Consider the following 22,334-nt stretch of genomic DNA (forward strand, 5'->3'; position numbering starts at 1 on the left):
CTAAATGGCATCAAAATTAAATACTGCGACAAAAGTTGTTTGGCTGGAAATTAAAATCGACTGCGCTTTAAATAAAGCCACTTTAAATCATAAATGGCATAACGATAATTCCAATTTTTCTCCAAGTCGGTATTTCAGGCCGTGTGACACAAAATTCCATAAAATAATAGGTTCATAATAGATTAACTATTTACTAATTATGGTCAGAGATTCAATTATGTGTTTGGTCTGTGATTTCTTTCCTGACAGAGGAACTCGTATCCCAGTTGATAATACTACAAATAAGGTTTTCGTCTGTGTCTTAGACGTACGTAACTTGTACTTTCTGTATCCAAAGAGTAAAATCAATGCTGGAACCTTTTTAAAGAGGACGCTGCACTATATTTAGTCTAAAGTAATAATATGTAAATAATAGTATAAACTATTGTTTATAGACTTTGCCCACTTTTTCTTTTTAAGTTAACGTTTCGAATGTGCTAAATCCATATTTATACATATTTTGTATTTATATATTGAATTACTTTATATTGGAATTTGTGGCATTACACACATATCTTAAGATTGATTGTTAAAAATATAAAAAGATATAAAACATATAAAAACATATAAAAACAATATTTATTCGAATTTAGTACTTTGTCTAATTAGCAGCATTATCCACGTTGTCCAATTTCGTTGTCTCAATGTTCTGAATTCTATTTCTGCGATAAATATTTGTATCCATATAAGATATATCATTTTATATAATTTTAAATCAGCGAATTTTCTTATAATCGTCCCTCTTTTCATATTTACGTATACAGGGGTTCAGCAAAGTATGGCAACGTAACGTAATATATAATCCTCTTCAAAGCCATCCAAATGTACGATGAGACGTAATAATCAATCAATTATCAGAAACGCTAGAAATTTTCCAAAGAAGCCGATACTTTTATACAGAAAGTCTTCTAAAGCCATGGCTGATCGATCGTTTCCTTTCTCTTCCAAGGACACCGCGTTATCTAATAATTTCCACCAGTTTCCTCCGCAAAAAATTTATCCATTCGTTGGCCGTGAAATTGACGTTCACGCGAGTCAAAAGAATGGCGTGGCGTGTGAATCGCGGAGAAGAGAAAGCGGAAAGTTCTCCGCGCGGAAATTGGATTGTGAACGGCCGCAAAGGGACGACGGACACGACGTCCCGCGTGTTCCGGTTCTCTACTCCATCTCCTCTCCCTGCAGTTACGAGAGAACGATTCGATATTCGAGCGAGAACGGTTAGATTGAGTCTGGCCGGTTCTGGTCTTGGAGTGGTACTTGCCAAGGCAGTAGCCCTAACTGCGCGTGGATCGTCGAGTCAAGTTGCTGTGCAATTCTATCGAGGGGCCTACAGAAGCTAATTGGCCGGTCAGCCCTTCGTAGCTGTTCCCAGTTAGGAACCCAGCATTGCGACAATGCAATTTACGTATACGCTGCGGTCCATTCACCGGCGAAACCTCAATTCCGTTCAGGAAACGAAGAAGGATCCCTTTCAAGGGGAACGAGGCGGTGGATGTGCCAGAATCGGTTGTACGTATCCTGAGAATGGTACAGGAACAGGCTTGATACAGGCTGTATCAGAAAATATGTGAGGTATATGTAAGCTATTCAGAAGCTATATCGGTTAGTTCTAAACTCGGAAAGTGAAAAAAAAAGATTGATAACGTTAGAAAATTTATCCTTTATTTGCCTTGGAATTTATTATTTTTGTTATCTCTTTAGGAGAAATGAACTTGCGAACAGGAATCTTTGCCTTTTTGATAATTAAAAAGTAGCCGTGCACTTGGATAGCGAAATTGATAAAAAAGATATTGACAAACAAGATAGAGTTGTTCAGTTGGGTTTCTGGTTCTGATTCATTTACAGGGTTGGCTCTAGATATCGCAAAAATGCCATGTTCTGATTGATCAGCCGAAATTCTATGTATGTCCTGTGTGTTAGAGTTTGTTTCGATTCGTGAATTATGAACGAGATAGAAACAACTTGAAAGATATGTCTCGGATGATATTTTTGGACATATTTTGTGACACCCTGTATAGGAAAGCGGAGCGCGGGGAAACTAGCATTAAAGGGAAATCCATCGAGAAGATTCCGTAAAAATTCAACTTCAATTGCCCGCGGATGAAGGGCGAAATGATTACCCTGGAACAATGGTGGATAAAGCGGTGAATATTCTGGGAATCTGTGAGACTTATTGGAATTTCCGGTAACTGGAGCGTTCTTTTTGTCACGGAGGAATATTTATTTCGTTTATTCGTGACAGCTGAGATTTGTAATTGGCGTGGATAATTCTATAGGTTTGAATCTGAGGAGATACTAGATTTCGATAATGTAGATCTTTATTTGGAAATTGGAAATAGAAATACATCTGTGAAAGGAAGTTTGTATTATCTGCCATCTTGGTATTCTTCTATTGATTATAGAACTTCAAAGATATCGCTTTTGTATCTTGGAAGTTCTATTTATAATCTATATTTTGTATCGCGTGTGTGTGAAGACTATCGATGTCACTTCGTGTCTTAAAGAAAATATTTTAATATGACTTAAGTGAAAAGGAGAATTGACGCGGGGAATAAAATTAGATGACCTGGCGATTGATATTTTTGAAAAGTTCAAAAATAATTTATTGCCAGTATTTGAATCGATATCTTGAAATTGCTCTCCTATAAACAACGAAAAATATAATTCATCATAGTTTCTCGCGTGATCTTCATACGTACTCCACTGGAAATGTACTATCTGCCGCATCGCATGGTGATATATCAACAACCACACGAATTGTACCGACAAATTCTACAAATTTCTTCGAGAAAGTGTAAACGAAGTTGACTGGTGCCAAAAAAGGAGGCGTACCAAGAACGGTAGAGTAAAACGTGCAATCGAGCTGAATTATTGTTTCAGTGAGCCGGCGGACCACATAAAACATACTCTGACACGGTGAGACGAACACCCGAAGGAACGGTTTGATATATTTCCAGGCAACAGTTTCTCTTTACCTCTCGACCACCCTTCTGAGAGGACGTTATTTATTTTCTCCAGCTACCGAGGAAAAATTCCGCTCCCGTTTCCTTCCTTCGCGACTTGTACAGTCCGAGACCCGATTCCGTAAACCAACTACTGTGGACGATACTTTGCAAGTATTTCGTCTTTTGTCGCGAAAGAAAGCGATGTTATATAGAATTAATGCTTGTCTGATTCCTCCTCTGATGACGAAGAATACTTGCGTCTCGCGAGGCTTTAAATTTGCTTATTTTCTATCGTTGTTAATATTAAGCAACGTTAATAGTAGAATAGACAAACTGATCAATACGGAATTTTTTGTAAAATAATTGTCGATTTACAACGGCGTATTTTTGGCAATTCGAATGATTTTCTAATGTAAAATGTACGGATAAAATTTGTCAAGAGATTTGGAATTACTGCGTGTTTCGTAGAATCTTATACTATAAAAAATAGTTAGATTGGAATTTCGTCATTTTCGAAAACTTCTCAAAATAAAGGAAATTAATTACTAATATCTGTAACATTAATTTTGGATTAATAATAAAGTTAGGCGATTCGGTGTAAGTACAATTAGGGAAATGATTTTATATTTTCCACCGCCAGTATATCTTTCATTTTGATTTCTTTCGTATAAATCCTTAATTGTATCGTTAAGCGTATTTTTATGCTTCATTTCTTTATACCATTCGAGGGTCGAAGTCGTAAAAGACCTGGCGATTTCTAACGAACACGCTCGTCAACCCTCCTGCTCCTACGAAAATGTAAATGTTTCCCTCTTCGAACGAAGAGGCGGATAAAGACGTGCATTTGGTCTCCGATAATGTAGGTTCTTCCATCGTAAATGATCATTTATCCTAAATTCACGATAATTCGCTATTAAACCGCTTCCGTGGTTTGCTTTGCCTGTAAGTGATTTGAGTATGGTTGTGGTCAGACATTTGTGCTGGGTATTGAGATAAGTATACAGCTACAGTGTCTTCCATTTTCCGTTCATCTTCACTATGATTAAACATATCGTGGATGTTAAATATAAATTCAGTTTATATTTCGATAAACACGTATTGATATCGACGCAGCTTTTTTTATTGCAAATGGTTTAAGAGAAATATATTAGAAATATTTAGAAGATTAAGTGAAGATCGGGAACTACAAGAGAGTGTAATTCAAGGTATAGAGGTTCTGATCAATCTATTTAAAAATATGTTGATTCGCAAAATTAGATGTAACAATACAACATAGTAGAGTCCATGGATACTCGAAGAAATAACGTAATTTCATTAATAGAATTTCTTCTTAATTATTAATATAATCAATTGATTAAGTTTCTTCTTCGTTACGTTCTCTGCAACGATTTTTCGTACCTGCAGATGTTTATTCGAAATCTCTTCTTCCTGCTTATACGTTTTATTTCACTAAACTGCATTATATCATTTTCAATTGACATTATGTTCATGAATTTTCCTTTCTCAATATGACAATGCTTATGAGAAAAGTAACAGGTGAGACTTTGAGAAAAAAGTTTCATTAAATTCTTGAACCAGCACAAGTGAACTTGGTGGTTCGTGTGCGTTCAAGAATAAAAGAAGCTTCAATCTCACACTCTGTAGAGGGTCGAAACGGTTATTGCTGCGGTTATCCCGAATATTCTACCTGGAAGATCTCTTCCTTCATTCACGATTGCAAGGGCAAGAAGAATGAGTCTCTCGAGACGGAGGTTTCTCGTGTCTCTCTGTTTTGATATCGTTACGCCTCATCAGTTATTAAAGAAGGCCGTGCATACTTCTAGCCGTCTGTACGAAACTTCACAATGCATTATTGAGAGATTCTCAGATGGCTGGAGATATGTGCATTAGTCACAGATAATACACTCGTTGCGTGCACCGTTTTCTTTCAGAAGTCTTGCGAGGAAAGTCAGCATTTGCATGCTCTGGAATATTTAATATCTGAACCCTCCATCCCTTATTTTTTTTCAAGTTCCATGGATACTTAATTAGTTCCTTGTCGTAAAATTAAATTAAAGAGAAATTTCTGCATAAGAATCTTCAGGTATGTATACAGCGATCGAACAGAATTAAAAGAATTAAAAGTGGATCAAAATATTGTATATTTATATTATTCTAAAATTATAATTGTTTCGTTAAGTTTCATTAAGAAGAACAGTTTTTGAATTGTTTAGTAGAAATTTTTGTAAAGTGAATAAACTCTATGATAAACAAATAAAATATTTTAACACTGTAATTCTCCATATTCAAGATCGAAGATCAAATTACTTCATATTTCAATATCCACCTGTTTCGCTACAGATCACAGAGTTTCCAACAACCACCGGTTACATAACAAACAAACCAAACTCGATTTTTTTTAATAGAAAAATTTCATAGAGAATAACTGACGCGAAAACTCTTTATTCCTTATGCCGGCTATCGAAGCCATTAATCTATGTTCTCCGCGTGGTACATCAATTTGGAACGTCCTTGTTCTCGGTTGACAAGGTGTTGCTATAATTTAGAGGCGGGCTCAAAGCGCGGCTACCCCACCTTTCAGCAGTGCAAGCGTGTTACACTTTATCCATATTTTAAAAAACCACTTTTGCGACGTATTCGTCGTGGTCACACCCCCTCGCTCCGGGTTGCCGGGTTGCACCCTCACTCCCTTGGGAATCTGCGGTATAATAACGTTGACATAGTCGACGTAGAAGCACTAAATAGGAACCGGCTGTTCCTCCTGTGCTTCTCGTTCCTCCTCGTGTACTTTCGCTTCGTATTTCGCATCCCGAGCTTTCATACGTTCTCCTTCAGATAGTATACTCAAATCTATCTGTGCAAGAAGAGGGTCTGTGTTGTATAAGGCCTGTTGATACTGCAGGTGCATTATTACAATTCACCGCGGTATCTTTTGCCTTCTCGTAGCCGTGGCATACTGGCCGAGGCCACTCGATCAAAAAGAGTTACGGTTCCCCACCGAACGTATATTTCACCTCATGAAATAATTTTAAGGCCGACTCTTCAAAGGAATTCCGGCTATCTGCGATGTTGCACGATTTTTTATATGATGGTTTGTAACACATTAAATGCCTTGTAACGTCGAGTAACATTTGCGACACACTGTGATTAATGCATTACAAATAATTATATTTAAGTTGAATTTTTATTTTAATTTGAAATTTCGGTTCTTCACATGAACATTTTTAAACTTGGGTTATAGTACCTTGATGATTCTTGTATTAGTGTTTTAAATACAAATAGGTATGTATGAAGGTATATGATATTTGGCTTTGCAAGTAACTATGCTTTCATGTTACGAACTACTTACTTGCAACTCCATTACTCTTTTACGACTTTTCTTAGCGATCGCAATCGTTCGTCGAATCGTGCACTGTTTCGAGATACGTTTTTATTCCTCACCGTTTTAAATATCTTTCCTTACCAATATCACTTTAACGTCGGAGAGTGCTCAAGAAACTTTTTCCAACGGATCTCTCGACGTTATTTCTTGCCCTCGTTTCATATTTTCCGTGTAATGACGAAAGCTTGAAATATAGGACAACTTAAAATAAATTCGTTAAATGGTTATGCATATTTGATCTTCCAATCAATATGGTACACCGTAAATTCATAGAAATCATGTAACGTACATATCGTACTTGGTCACATTGCGAAACAATGATCCTTTGTCATTCTGGTACGTTACACCCTTTTTTAGTATAAATAATTCACGCAGCTTGTTATCTATATATACAGCATCATAGTAATAAGAACAGCCTACAATTTCAAAGACGTATCTCGTCTTGTGTTTCCATGGGGTACGTTTAGAAAACCAGGAGGGATCAATCTTACGCGGAAGAACAATGGACGTGTTGTATGCATTGATGAAAGTCTTTCCTCAACCCTTTGTGGATCCAATGTAATTCCAGTAACGCCACCGATGACAACGACGGGCGAAGCGTCGAAAGAGGACGAGCAAGAGGGCTGAGAGTGGCCCTGGTTCTGCTTTCCAATGCGAAGGGGTACGTACAGGGGTGATCCTTAATGGAAGAAACGCGGAGGCGCCGTGGATAAAGGCGCCACGACGCGACGCTACCCTACCATCGGCTGTACAATTTAAGACCATTTATTTAATTGGTTCGTCAAAGTCTCGGCGACTAATGCGTCGCGATGAAAAGGCATTGGCCCGACATTACTATAGATAAGATCGTGTTTGGTAGAAGTCAAACACGATTAGAAAGGTATGGATAGAGATTGAAGACGAACATGTCAAAATTGGTGTCTGTAAGGGAAGATTTAGTGGATGATTGGATGCGAAGTTGATTTTGGGGAAGATTCTCAGGTTATAGGGAGGCAGATTGTTACGGGGTTATTATAAATAGAACAGGCGAAAGATAGCGAATAATAATAGGAAATAGCGGGGCAAGTGTAAGGTTAAAAGTTTGATGTTACCGAGGAGGTTTCGAAGTCTCGAGTGACGAGTATTGTGACGAAGATATTTGAGGTGGTACAATGAAAATGTATCTGGACCGGTTCTCAGTATCATCTTACAAGTACTCCGTCACGTACAAACGCGACTAAGACTTTGTCCAGGTCTTGAGAACTTTTTGTATTTTAAAAACATATTGGATTCCTTTGCGATTCTTTCGCTCCTCTTATATTTTAATGTTTATTCATGAATCTTTGAATCCTATAAAATACACTTTTCTGTTCATTACGGTGGCCGTGTGCGATAATTTGCATTCGAAAGTGAACCAGAAGGCGTTCGATAGACTTGAAACGAGAGAATATTAATTCGAAATCTATGGTTGCAATATGTTCAATGTAAATTTTTTATTATCATGGACAATTACTGCGCGTATTGGTATCAGCGGGAAATTTGCATCAAGTTACGAGCAAAATCGCGTGTACACGTGACTCGATGGCGTATTTATTTAACGACGGAAATGGCTGTTGAAGCAAGGTTCGCGGTGGATGTTAAAAGGTACTATTAATACGTGGCTCACGCACCGGCCATTGGTCATCTACACGCAGCCGGTGGTGACGTTCGGCTCTTTAATTACCATCGATAAATCATTGGAAGAACACACGCCCCTGGCTTTTTGTTATCGCCGCTTTCCTCTCGCATGTACGTTTCGACATTTTTCCCGTTTATTAACACGAACGCTTGTTCTTATAATGTACATACTTTAAATAATAAACGTTCGTATTAACGCTTCTTTGTTACCACGTTACCGCGAATATCACACGATTCAAGCTTTGACCACAGAATTGGTTTTAATACTTAGTTTAATTTTAAAATGACCTGCTACTTTAACAAAGTACAAATTGTTAGCCATTTCTCTCATTGGAACTGTTTGTTTCCTTACAAATGAATTTTCTTAAATTCGATCAAACAATGATTTGAAAGTATAAGAATAATATTTGACCATTGTTTCCTAGAGTCTACTATCTTTACATTCTATGTTTTATAATTAATTCTTCTAAAAAATTTCCGTTCCTAAAAGATTCAAAAATTATGTTACTCTTGAAGCACATGCGTGATTCATCAATCTTATAAACGTCAATTAAAAATTCAACGAACAAATAACCAAAAACGAAACTCGGCAACGTTCGATGATTCTAGCCTGATAAAGATCACTCTTGGGCCTTACATTTTTATACCCGATAAAAGAACACAATGAACGCTGCTTTATCGTCTGACGATAGGGACTTTCCGTGGATGGGGTTGCCTATTTATTCGTGCGTAGGTCGGACGCCGAGCAGACACGCATTGTTACGAAATCATCGACATTGTATGAGGGACTCGATTTATTTTGTCTATTCGGCGGAAAAGTGCTTTCATTTGCGAGGTAACTGTCAAAGCGATTCGCGCGGAGGGAGATGTACGATGGAAGGGGGAGGGAAAGGGGTGAAAAAGAGAGGGAAATCTGTGTACGATGAACGAAAACAGAATAGAGGAGAAAGATGATGGGAGCGAAAGAGAGGCGAAAGTATTGTGCGCTTCCACGATTCGCTGTCACAAAAGCCCTTAATTCGACAATGCATCCGTCGAAGAGGACAATAGCCAGCTCTCTCGGTAAATAATGATTCCTTCGATTCTCGACACTCGTCGTATACTCTTTCGTTTCTCTCTCCGCGCTAACATCCACCCAGCCGAAGCTTCGATAATATTTATACGTCGGCTCTTTCCCGCTTCCATCGAGCAGACTTAAGGAACACGAACGTCTTTTTTGGATTTGCGTGAGGAGGAGGTTGCTTATAAACGTTGGTGGCTGAGAAACGTTATTAATAGACGAGTATAAGTAGTTTGAAAGTAGCTTGGAACAATGATGCAAGAGAGAAATTCTACTGTATGCAAGTAGACTCGAAGCAAGGTGAGATAGATATAAGTACCTACTTGAAAGGAAATGTACTTCTAAGTAGAAGACCGATCGAGTGGGAACTTTATGAACACATTCATAGAATTTCTTTATTCATTTCAATCACTTTCTTTGACTACCTCTCCTCTGAATTAGCATATGAATTATATCTTTAAGCATAATTCTATTGCACGCTGATTGCCCATCTTGTGAAAGTCTTAAATGAATCTTTTGTCTGATTTAATTAGCAAAATAATGTTTATAAGGAAATCAGTGATTCACAATCGGATACGTGAAACAGATCGTAGAAATAACTAACGTCTCAATTTTCTGTATTATCATAGTTCAATATATTGACAAAATATTATTTTATTTAATTATTTTCAAATAGATGGTGCTTTCTCAATAGGTTAGACGTACTTAAGGGGGTGTCCTGAATTATAGTGTTCTAAAACAGCGCCCTTTTGTGATCTTTTTACGAGGGAAAGAAAGAAATGGAGTTATTGAATTTTGAGGTATAGTTTTATAAATATTTAACGAATACAAAAAATTTTTTTTAAGTAAAAAAAAATTATAACAGATTTCTAAGCCTATTTCATGGACTATAGTTTTTAATCGGCGTGAAAGATCCACTTGTAATTCTTGACTGAAACGAAGAACCAAAAAAGCATTAAATTATTATATATTTTTCTTCTCAATCAACTAAAAAAGTTCGTCAAAAAGTTTATTTAAATAATTGTTATAGTACCTTAAAGTTAATTTTTTCTTTTTGAAAAACACATTTTTTCTTTAAACCCGCCAAAATTTTTAATGTCACACTATTTTCTGCCTTTTTTTTATTTCATCGAGAAGAAAAATATATAATAATTTAATCCCTTTTGGTTTTCCGTTTCAGTCAAGAATTACGAGGCGAATCTTTCACTTCGATTGAAAACCGCAGCCCATGAAATAGGCTTAGAAATCTGTTATAATTTTTTTTACTTAAAAAAAATTTTTTGTATTCGTTAAATATTTATAAAATTATACCTCAAAATTCAATAACTTCATTTCTTTTTTTTCCTTCTAGAGAAAATCACAAGAAGACGCTGTTTTAGAACATTATAATTCAGGACTCCCCTTAATATATCTGTTAAGTAGATGATACATTTATACTGTACGTGTGAAAGTGTATGTGAGCGTTGAAGGACGTCTAGGTCTCAGTTGAGACGAAAGCGGTTAGAAGTTATTAAAAGCCGTTAGAAGTGATTAGAATCGTCAGAAGCGAACAAACAACCGAGCGAGTAGGTTATTGAGTCCTCCATAGAATAACGTATATGTAGAGCTGAATAATTTGTAAATAAATTTAAACTATTTGTTTTTTCAAATTCTCTCTATACCTTAACAATATCAAATACGCTAATGAGGGGAATCTAAACTATGAAATTCTGCATACTGTAAAACGTTAATCAGGTTAGCGCGGCAAGATACGATTCTGATACTACCGAGAATTCGGATTTCGTTTAATAAGGATTCCAGGCGTGTACTCGGTTTGACGATCAGCCGGGTCCCCGAGGTAATTAAAAGAAAGAAATCAGGATTTTTTAAGCGAGATTGCAGAAAGCGGAAAGCGTCTCGGAGACGTGATTCGGAGACGTCGAAGAATTTGAAATCGGATTAAGCGAGAGTGATGGGACGGTCGATTTCGTAGCCGGCTGTTTCATCGGCTTTTCATTTTTCGGCCCTCCGGGACTGGTCCAACGCGTATTTGCATTACAAATACACTTTTATTCGGGTTTCTTGCGTTTCATTAAATTCGTTTCTTCATACTGTCGCTACTGTTGCTTCTCTTTCTTTTTGTTCCTTCGTCACCCTTCGTTCTCGTCTTGGTATGTAAATGCCGTTCTTGTTTCTGCAATATTTCTGTCGACACGAAGAAAGGGTTCAGAAAAAGAAAACACCAATTGAAGGTATATAATCAATTAAAAGTTCATTGATTACATTTCTACTATCTGCGATATTCCGTGTACGATGTACTTTACAACATTTTCAAGTAACTGGAAGTGTCGGTTGTAAAATTGAACGTGTTCACTGATTATTCTTATTGTCTATGATTTTTCATATGGTCCATGCGATACGAGTTAACGTTCAAATAAAAATACTTTATATTACTTTGTTACAAATTGTTTAAGCGATATCGTTATTCTTTGTAGTTAGACAATGCGAATATTACTGTTACAGTTTTTCTTTTAGCATGTTCAGTACACGTAGTTGTTCCTTAAACAATATTTTCCTCAAGCAATAATTTCAGCGTATGGTTTTGTAAATCAACAACTAATTGTCTTAACGATGTCTCTTCTCACTAATCGTCGAATAATAAGTTTGATAAAATATTTTTGGGTAGTATTTTCTTACGCTTCTTTGCATCTCGTTTCTCCAATTCCTTCTCGCTTATCGTCTTTTTTCATGCAAAGAGTTATATTAAAAATTGTAATCCCGCACCGAGAGACTTTCCCTCTTTATAAACCTCGAACGCAGAAGTCGTTTGTCAGGAACGTGCGCGGAAACAAGTATTGGAGTTGTTAACGTAATTGCTGGAAAACCAGTTGAAACATCGTGTCGGGTTTACTACAAACAAACCAATCCTGCGATCAGCTAAATTAAATTACACCGACACGTGCTTTGACGTAATATAAAGTTAATCTCACCTCGCTTGTCGATGATAACTTGAAAGAATTTGATATAAGACGTCCAGAAAATTGTTTGTATTATGATTATCAGAGAATTTAGGTCAAAAAGGAGGCGAGGTGGAAATAATATGATATAGTTCGTGGCTTTGTATCAAAGATTTGTATACTGTAAATCAGTACAGTCTTTTTACAAATTTTTTATTCATCGATTTTCCTAGAAAGATGTATTCTATTAAAAAATTCCATTTCCTATATTCTCTGAAAATTCCATTTCCTACCTTCGACATCTCATCTACATATAAAAACATTCGCACCTTTTTTACGAAATCCTTGCAACATTTTCATCTGAATATCGCGTATCGACCGGAGGGAAAACCATGGAACTAATAATTACAGTTACACGGTGAGAAATAAAAAGATCCCATAAATATGCTTTATTTTAATTCATAATGTACATATTATACAAATTTAATATCTGATATCTTTAATCATCAATTGACAATCTTAAAGATCAATACTTACAATTACCAATTGACGATTAATTTCATCAATAAATTAAATCAACCTCTATTTCCAAGAATCAACATCTCCTCCTCCTACGCATTAATCGATCAACGCTGCCCGCAACTCTCCACGCTTTATTCATCGTTTCATTTTAAAAAGAGAATCTTCAGCGGGAACTAACTCTGCAAACTCTACAATCACTTGACGATCATCCTGGTTATACTCTTCGTTCGTCATGCACTCTCGCGAGCGGATATCTGTTCGACATAAATCTTGATCCATAGAAAACTCGGCTGTAGTTACGATCTATCGATGAACGATAATCGCGTACGTGCCCAGGGAATCAGATGTTTCGGTATCCAATCACCAAGGCCCTTCCATAGGATTGGCGTGGATTTTCTCGTTACCGAAACGCTGATAGTTATATCCTGACAAAATTGAGATACGACTGCCTTTCCCCTTCGCGGCGTCGAGAGCAACTTCATAGTGAATTATTGAGTTCGCGTGCGTGCTTCGTGCAAGGTGTTCGCCACTGACCTGAAGCTTCGCTCCGTTTTACTTAGGCGAGATGTATTTATGTGAGAATATTATGGTCTGGAACTTGTGGCCAGCATATGAGCCCTATTCCGAACACCGGACAGTTTATAGACTTGCTCCAGCTTTTCGTGATCAACGCACGATGATCAACGGGTGGTCGCGGTACATAGATAACGATAATATCGGCAACGAGATCGTGCAGGAGGATACAGATATATGGGTGAATGGTATTACGAAATAGACAGGTAATTCACGCTGAGAACGAAATGGTTATTAATATCAATTGTTACAGTACACGAAGGCCTTGGATCTCTCAATGTATGTAGGTACAGGAAATTAGCGTGTGGAGAGTGTCGTAAATTGAGATTCTTAAGTGGCTTTAGATCGCCTTTACCTGGGGCCATTTGAAACGGTCGTAGCAAGGGAAAGTGAAATATTATACATAACTGGATGTACCTTAATCGATACCCTGTACCTCCAAATGGAGGAAATTATTATTTGTAAGGTTATTTGCTAGTGAAGTAATACATTTTTAGGTTTCTTATTTAAAGTTGCAAAGTTTCGTACAAGAAGTTGTACACATTATTTACTAATAAACTGCGGATTTTGTACAGTTTCATATTTTTATGGGCGGAACGAGAGAAATGGATCTAACATACATAAATTTGTTTTATCTATCAAGTTCTATAGTTAGCATTCCACTTTGAAGATTTTTCAAATTTTCTACATATATCATATATATTCTTTCCACACTTGAATTTATCGTAAGCTAATTAAACTATTAGGTTGTCCGAAAAGTGTCGTTCTTTCGCAAACTTGTCTTTTACAACAGTGCACCTTCATATAAACATGAAACCAAGTCTGTGAAATGTCGCGGTGTTTATCTTAACATAACAAAACGGATCGGACGTAATTCGATAAAATAATATTAAACAAAAAACATTGTGCGTCTATTATTTCCTCATAAAACTAAAGAAACTATTCAGACAACCTAATATATACAGTGTTAAATACTATTATATACAATTACGCGCTATTGAATTATCATTGCTTAAAACCCTCAAATGTTAAATTTCTCCCCATTGTAAAAATTCGTAATTTCCACTGTATTACCAAATTCCTCTTGATATACGTCGACATGATAAAAAGTCAATATCGTTGACATCCACTCCAAGGAAGAATCCCTTGATACGGTTTTCATAAGGGGTTCCCCCCAGTGACAGATACTCATAGAAGGATATCGTGCTTTTGCAGCAAGGATTTGACTGTTTGGACAGTATTTAAGGGAAATAACTGGAAGATATCCGACGAGTCGCTTGCTTTGTCAAGAAGTGTTCGCCCTTGTTGAAATCCTTATAACACTTATTCTACCTATGCGTCTGATTTGAAGCTACCAGCTTATCGTATGAATACATGCATTAAAGGTGATTCTTGGGTCAGGCGCCAGTCTACATCTTGGCTGAGACATTCTACGTGGATTTCCGACGAAAAATCCCAGTCCGCCATTAAATTCGCTTTAGGCAAGACAATGTTAGAATTTTTTGGCGCAAAACAGACATTCCTTTCAGTTTATACGGAATATTTTCGAAATTTAAATTTCGATCGTGATTTTGATATTTTTACGCAATAATTTCTCGAACTATTCTCATTACTCGGAGAGGTGTTTTAAATAAAATTAAAATTTTATTCTGAGGAGGATAGTAATACGTAACATGAGATACGATAATTATGATGGACACAAATTCACGGATACGAGTCTATACGAAAGTGTCTCTGAGATTTAAAAATGATTTTTGCTTCTTTAGATGAAACTGTATTTTTCTATTTACTTAGACACGTGATGTATTCTAAAATAAATTGATCCGTGGCAAGCATGTTGATCTTGCAAAATTATTCATAAATTATTTAATTTGATGTAGAAAATTGCTGAGAAAAGCTTAATGAATTCTATCATAATACAGTTGCAAATTACTTTTGTATTTAGAATAAAAATTATTATGGCGATGAGTGATTCTTCAAAATCACGAATTAAATATGGTCTAAAGGGACAGTAAGGGTTTACCTGAAGATTAGGCTAGTGTGTATTTTTTCCATCCGTAATAGACATATTTCCTATGATTCCCTTGGAGAAACTCGGTGTAACTATAAGTAAAAGACACCTGTGTCTTAATTAAAGTCGCCTGACTTCTCGCTCACCGTGACCCTTCGTGTCACTCGTCGTCAGATCTGTTCCCCAGGGGTGTAATTTTCTCGCACCCCTTCACCACCCTTTTCCTTCCTACCAGCTACCGAGCAGAGCGCACACAGCTTATATCCACTTTCGTTTTAGACATTTGAATACGGTTACTGATTTCCTCATCTTTGAATTCCCTTTTATTTATACTTGCAATAAAGTTATAAATATCAATATTGGCTAGAAGCGTTTCACAAACAGAGACTGATTTTCAATATTACACATCACGTTCATTCATAGATGTTCATTCAGAACATAGAAGTCTAGTGTTCATTTTAATTGAAATTGAAAGGAAACTGCTACCTTTTGATCAGGTACCTTCTATTATTCTTAATATAGAATAATAATATTTACTTAGGATAAATGTTGGGGAAGTAATAAAATATTCCATTGTATTTCTATCGTATATTTTTCTCGTTTATTATTCATTTGTAAAATATTTTTACATAAATAAGACATCGCTGGATCATTTCATTAGTTATTTCAGTCTGATATAAAAGTTTCCAATATTTCACGTACATATTTTCTGTAGTAAGATGAAAATAACGTGGGAAAGAAAAAGAAACTGGAACGCCTCGTTCGCATTTCGCGAAATAACCTCTTCTTACTTCAAAAGTGAATATCTTCTTTAAGAATTCGGTTGGGTCGCGGTGATGGTAGTCTTTCTTGGTCTTTACTATGTAAAACAGCTTCTATTCCCTTTTGTCCATCGCCTGGGTCAGCGTTGATCGTTAAAGTTCTGGCCGGGCTGGTGACAGCTTCTGTGAACTGTGAACGGACAAGAGCTTACCATTTTCCGGCCCGTTCAATATTTATGTAGTATCTAAAAAGCTATATACTCGGATCTTTGGATTCTTTGGAGATTTTCATGCAGTCAATCGTCGAATCTTTTTCCCTCTGAATCCACTTTTATCCTGATATTTTAGACAGGCATATCTTTTTTTACAGACGAAGAGAAAAAGAAAATGTAATAATAAATTATCAGATACTTGGCAAAATATTCGATATTTTAGATATGGAAACGTTTAGCAAAAAATGGAAAGTTTCAAAGATGTAATGGTTTCACATTGCCAAAATTCAATAAAGATTCGATTCGTGAAATTTTATAATCGAAATGAATAAAGGAATTCGAGGAATCTTTTATTAACGTTGATTTATACTTTCGTTGAGGTAATTAGAATGAAATAATCTAAAAAGAAATACAGAAATTGATATAATTTTCTTACCATAAATATGCACATAATTCATCGAACTAACTTCCTTTCTTCAAACTTATCTCTAAAAAAAAAAGCAATTAATTCTCCAAATAATCCGTCTTACCTAAAGAAGAGCAAACTTAGACGTACACTACAAAAGTACATCCTTACTCACCTTTATTCCGCAAACCTATCATCATCGTAAAAATTCCTATTTGAAGATTCAATTTTCCTCCGCTGACACGTGCAACGACCAACCTGTTAACTTGTACAGCAAGATACGGTTATAAATGCGTTCGGCGCGATTTATTATCTTAATACCTGAGCATAGGACGTGGAAAATATTTCCCGTTGACGCGAGAGTATAGTCACGTTGTAGACAGTTCGTTTCTCAAGGTTTTTCGGTGGTTTTATAAATGATCGCCATAAACGTTCGTGTTGGCGTTGCAATGCCACGAAACAGTGCGATAGTTAGCGGCTAGGAAAGCTGTACATCATTAGCTTCCAGGTGTTCGATGTCCCAGGCATACCCATCATTCCCTCATTCCAGGCGATCATGCCCCGGATCATCCCTCGAATGGCAGTGTAAGTTTCACTATCGTGTTCATGATACAACGAGATTGCAACGATCCAGGATGGATGGAAAGAGGGCGGAGAAGAGAGATAGAGAGAATCAATGAAGAGAATGAACAGTATTAGTGACAAAATCTTTACTCGCCTCTTTCTCTAGTCGACGATTTTGTTATTTCCTTTCTTTAATAATATTCATAAAAATATAACGATTTGATGAAATCTTTACATAGTTTTCTAAGATTAAAAATTCCGTCGTTTCCATTCTTTAATCGTATTCATAAAAATATAGTAATTTGACAAACTGTTTTCTCAAATTTTTCTCAAATTTGTGTCATTTCCGTTCTTTAGTCGTATTCATAAAGAAAAGAAGAAAATAATAACTTGCATAAATTTGCATTCGTTGTGCTTGTCTCACTTCTAGAAGAGGAATACATTTTTATTATAATGTTCGGATAATTTGTCAAATTATTGGAAATCATGAGTTGAAGGGTTTATAAATTTTCTTGCAAATGCATCGTGGCAGACGTAGAAATGCGCATGTTCTAGTTGATGATATTGCAGATTGCGAATGTAATTAAGTTTGGATTTAGTTCGTTCATTGGAAAACCGAATCGATGTGCCGTTTAAAAGGAGGACACCTGTTAACTGGCATTAAACGCGTAATTGGAATAGTAAAAGTGCACAGGGTGGCGTACGTATTGTTCAATTTAATCGTATGCTTTGTAGTTTCTTTTTTGAAGTATAAGAAGATATTTGAATCTTGAAGTAGTTTCACAGTGTTATTGATAAATATATTATTACAAAATAGATAGGAAACCAATATTTTACAGGGTATCTACTGTATTTTTTAATACACCTTCTAAATTCTACTTCTCTAACGAATGGAGTTTGATTTTAGAATTCGAATTCGTTTCGCTTAGATGAAACACTCTTCCTCTAAGCTAACCTAATCGATGGTAACGTAATTAATAGTGTGGTATTCAATGTGCTTGAACTGTCTTCTGGAACAATGTATAGCTAGATGCGAATCGATACTTGGAAGTACTAACGACGTTGGTTTGAATGCTTGTACGTCTTCTCGTGATATATTGGAGAGATTAAGAACGTTTCGTCATTTATTATGAAACGCACGGCGCAAACCTTTCAATTATCATTAAAATACTAATATAATATGCGAATTTACTTGTAATTCTTCTAAAATATTTCTCAAATAATAAATATTTTTAAACAATATTTTATACGATTGAATGAAAAGTTCATAAAACGTTTACTAAAAGATCCGACCAATAAGAAATAATCTTGTATCTATTTTCTTTATAAAATACTTGATCTACGAAAGATAATTAAATTCGCAGTTTCTTTCGTGAGCGTGTTTTCTAGCTAGTTGAAACTTGACGGTGCATCCGTTATACTTGTAAGCACACTCCTCCATTCTGTAATTGCATTTCTGTTGGTGCGTTTCCAAACGACTACGTTTAGGTCTCACTTTACATCCATATTCGGCCCATCCGCAAGGAACTTGTTCGTCAGGATCGTACTCTCCTTCTGACGAAGTATCATCATCACCGGTATCATATTTCTGATAGTTACATTTCGCTTGATGTAACTGCTTTCGTCTTCTAGGCATGTTCACCATGCAGCCATATCTTCTGTATTTGCATTCGACTAATTCTTCAGGATCTTCACAATCGTTACTCGAGATGGTCGCTCGTTCCATGGAATCGCTAATGTTCTGCTCGTTGAAACGATCCTTGTAGATGCAATGGTTCTCGTGAATCGAAATCCTCCAGGGTGACGTTTTCACATTACAACCCACCGCTCGATAGGTGCACTCGATCAAATCGTCGTGTTTATGGGCTACGTCTGTGGGAAGGTGTTCCTCCTCTAAGTGAGGACGGAATTGACATCTGAAATTTTTAAAAAACAATGTGAACACTTTCGCTCTCTCTCTTTCCTTAACAATGTAAACACACGATTATTTCTTTTGGATTGAATAATAAGTTTATTCACTAGCGTATTTGTAAGTATCGTATTCTATATCAATATGGAAAAGTGATACAAAAATTATTTACAGAATTCTATAATACACGTATTTTCTGCGAATGTCTTATTTTCTTATTTCAATGTCTTCTTTCAATTTCAATTTGAACGTTGAATTTAAATCGATGAATATGTTGATCGGTCAATGCAAATATTTCATCTACAACAGAATTTCGTAGTTTTCTTTCGAAATTGTTCATGTTATGTTTCGCTCGTATTAAAAATTACTTTATTAAAAATTGCAACGTTCTTTACCGAGACTCGTGTAGGTCCATCAAATTCGTCGGTACTTTCACCCAGCAACCCAGATGAGCGTACGCACAATCATTTAGTTCTTGATCTTGAAGTGGCGGTGATGGGTAACGGTTTCTCTCGTGTTCTTGAAACTCGTCCAGTTTTGGAGCGCTAGGATGATACTGATGGAACTTGCGTGGAAGTGGGTGAGGTTGTAAATCTCTAGCTGACGATAACGATGAAGATGTTCGCGATGGCATTTCCTTGTGTAACGGCCACTGACAAGTGGGACAGTCGTAGTAATAAGGTTTGCAACGATAGCACATTGTATGTTGATTGGAGCAAGCGTATCTGGGCGTTAGTTCCATTTCCATCAGGCAGATCGGGCAGACACCCTCGCTTTTGAATCTCTCGCACAGATTCGGGTACAGGCTACTCATGATCTGATAGAAATAATTGATTATTTAGTTTATTTGCTTTCTGGTAATTTTTTAATCTCATTTCATAAGTACACGAGTTATATTGAATATTGAATGACGTGCTTCCACGAGTTGATACATTGCAAGAAAATGGCAAGAGTAATTGTAAAGCCTAAGATAAATTTAAAGAGCAGTGTTTATAACATCATCGCTTTTCAATTTATTTATTAGAATATTAATCGCGGATGTCTTTAAACATAGTACAATAGCATTACACATGAATTTTGCGTATTGAGGTTAACACTTTGACTGCCACGTTGGTCATATATGACTGGCTACGGTTTCTTCTGTGACGCCACGGTGGTCATTGGTGACCGGAGCGCTTGAACTTCTTACAATTGTAAAAATTGAATGAAAATCGACGGTTAGGACATTTTGAATATAACCGATAAATAGAAGATACTTTGAAATAAAAAGTGCCCCATTGAACAATTAAACATTTTTATTAGAACAACGATAAAAAAAAAATGAGAACAAATCTTGCATCTAACGCTGCACTGCGTTTGCATCCATATCTTCGAGGGGTAATCTACGAATATTATTATAAACACAGCTTAGAAAATAATCGTAAATGCTGCTTTATAATCATATAATTGAAGTTAGCAGTGTGCACATACCTTACTATTATATATAGAATGAGCAAATACTGTTACTAATATCTTCTACAATATATTCAACAATATATTCTGCACGTTTTGCTTACGACGAAATAACGAATGCGAATGGTTTGTTGAAATAAACGAAGCCTTGTTATAATATGTCGCTATCAACTGTTACCAAGGCGTCACGGTGGTCACCCGTGACCGCCAATAAGATAAACGGTCCATTGGGGAAGAATGTTGTCTTACATCATCAGTTTATTATTATTTTGCCACTATATGCTTTGAATAATAAAAATACTCCTGTGAGGTCCTGAGCAAAACGTATGATTTCGGCGTGGCAGTCAAAGTGTTAAATCTATCAAGAACGATGAAAAACAGGTGTTGTTCTCGCATTAGACACGCGCAACTTTTTATCAGTCGATTGATTATCTAACCGGCTATCTTTAACCGTCGCTACGGACTTAACTCATTGGCCACGTGACGCAAGAATATAGCTCAGACTTATTTTATCTTATCTTATTCCATTGAAACACGCAGTGCTGTTTTAATTCCTAATCGAACATTTGTTAGAACGTTAATTGGAACCTTAAATAAAAGTGTACCTTTATTTCCTCTATAACTTGAACAATTCCTAACCATCTATTATTGTTTGAGTCTAGTAAACAGAATCTGTGGATAGGACAGTATTATTTTTAAATTCCCAAATTGAGCGTAAATAATTTAATAAAATCCAACACGACAGATCAGCATCAAAAATTCACAGAAATTGTTGCCATCTGTCCAATTTCTTATCTTCAACATAGCATATGACCAACACTTATTCATTCACGCCATAACGACGCTCACGTACATCATCTTTACATGTACGTTCACGCACACACACGTGTATATTAAAATCGATCGTGGTGAATTTACTCACTCGGCAGGTCCTTGCGAGCAGCGTTGGGCGAAACTGAAATTACGGGTGCGCGGGGCGAAAGGAAAGAGAGGAAAAAAATAGCTGTCGCGGCACGTACGCCTCTGTGACAACCGGCACTGTGTGTCATCGTCCACCTGTCAGCGTTCCCTTATTTGCCAAGACCGATAGCGCGACTTTATCTGATAAAGCCCGCTGCTTCTTTTGGTAGGGAGCCGCTTTCACGCGCAGCGAGATGCGAGAACGTAACGCGCGTCGCCAAAACCGAATGATTTCCGCGCGCGGTAGAAAATGAAGTCGGCTAAGGGGGAATCGTCGTTGTTCTCTTTGTTATGCGCGAGTCGTCGAAACGAAAGGTAACCGAGGCATTTATTATCGTTGCCACGTTCTCGCGAGAAATAGAAATGGAAAAAACAGAGGAGAAGAAAAAGGAATAAAACAAAAGGGAGGAGAAAGAAATAAAAGGAAAGTTGAGAGAGTTGGATAAATTTTTTTCGGATATTTTGTTCTTTCTCGTTGGCGTTTTTATGTTCCAGAGGATAGATGGAATTAATTACGAAGTTTACATGGGCGTGAGATTTTTAGGTCGATATCAGATACCGGCGTCGCTGTGTTGCACGACGAAGATCGTAACGTGTGACGGATTCCTGTTTCCATTTTGATTACTTGACCGGTCCATGGTGACAGTTAATTATGGATGAAAAATCGTAACTGGCCGATGTGCAGCGTCACCCTTCTATAGCGGGACAGCCTCGTTATGCTGCTTCCATTTTAGTTCACCCTCTGATGGTCATCGTTGATAATCTTCGCGTGAAATCTCGGATTATGTTTCATGGGTCGCGTTCTTGGTGCGCGTCCCTGTTGCTTCGAATATTTCGACGAATCATAGATTGGACACTTAGGTTGCGTTTGTTGAATATTCATTTTTTAGGGGATGATTTGTTTATTATTTCATGATAGAGAGATATAGGAAGAAATTTGTTCACT

The 22,334-nt window shown here is 36.6% G+C and overlaps 2 protein-coding genes across 5 annotated transcripts in view; one reads left to right on the top strand and one right to left on the bottom strand.

Moving 5' to 3' along the window:
• hwt (SH2 domain-containing adapter heavyweight) overlaps positions 1-22,334 on the top strand; it is a 244,732-nt gene that overhangs the window by 66,343 nt on the left and 156,055 nt on the right. The window lies entirely within an intron of this gene.
• On the bottom strand, positions 15,698-21,491 carry LOC117166430 (uncharacterized). Of its 4 annotated transcripts, XR_013060309.1 has the most exons (5): positions 21,351-21,491; positions 19,372-19,793; positions 16,679-18,983; positions 16,534-16,585; positions 15,698-16,075 (listed from the first exon to the last, which is right to left on the bottom strand). XR_013060309.1 is itself a non-coding variant. In XM_033350396.2 (3 exons), exons 2-3 carry the CDS (start codon positions 19,788-19,790, stop codon positions 18,407-18,409), a joined length of 996 nt encoding a protein of 331 aa, XP_033206287.1. In that variant the 5' UTR covers positions 19,791-19,793; positions 21,351-21,491; the 3' UTR covers positions 15,698-18,406. The 4 variants fall into 4 exon arrangements, 1 of the variants encoding a protein (XP_033206287.1); XR_013060307.1 differs by having other exon boundaries at positions 15,698-16,585; XR_013060310.1 differs by lacking the exon at positions 21,351-21,491 and adding an exon at positions 21,034-21,208 and having other exon boundaries at positions 15,698-16,585.

The sequence above is a fragment of the Bombus vancouverensis genome, chromosome 2 (genome assembly GCF_051014615.1).
Source record: "Bombus vancouverensis nearcticus chromosome 2, iyBomVanc1_principal, whole genome shotgun sequence".
Lineage (NCBI taxonomy): Eukaryota > Metazoa > Arthropoda > Insecta > Hymenoptera > Apidae > Bombus > Bombus vancouverensis.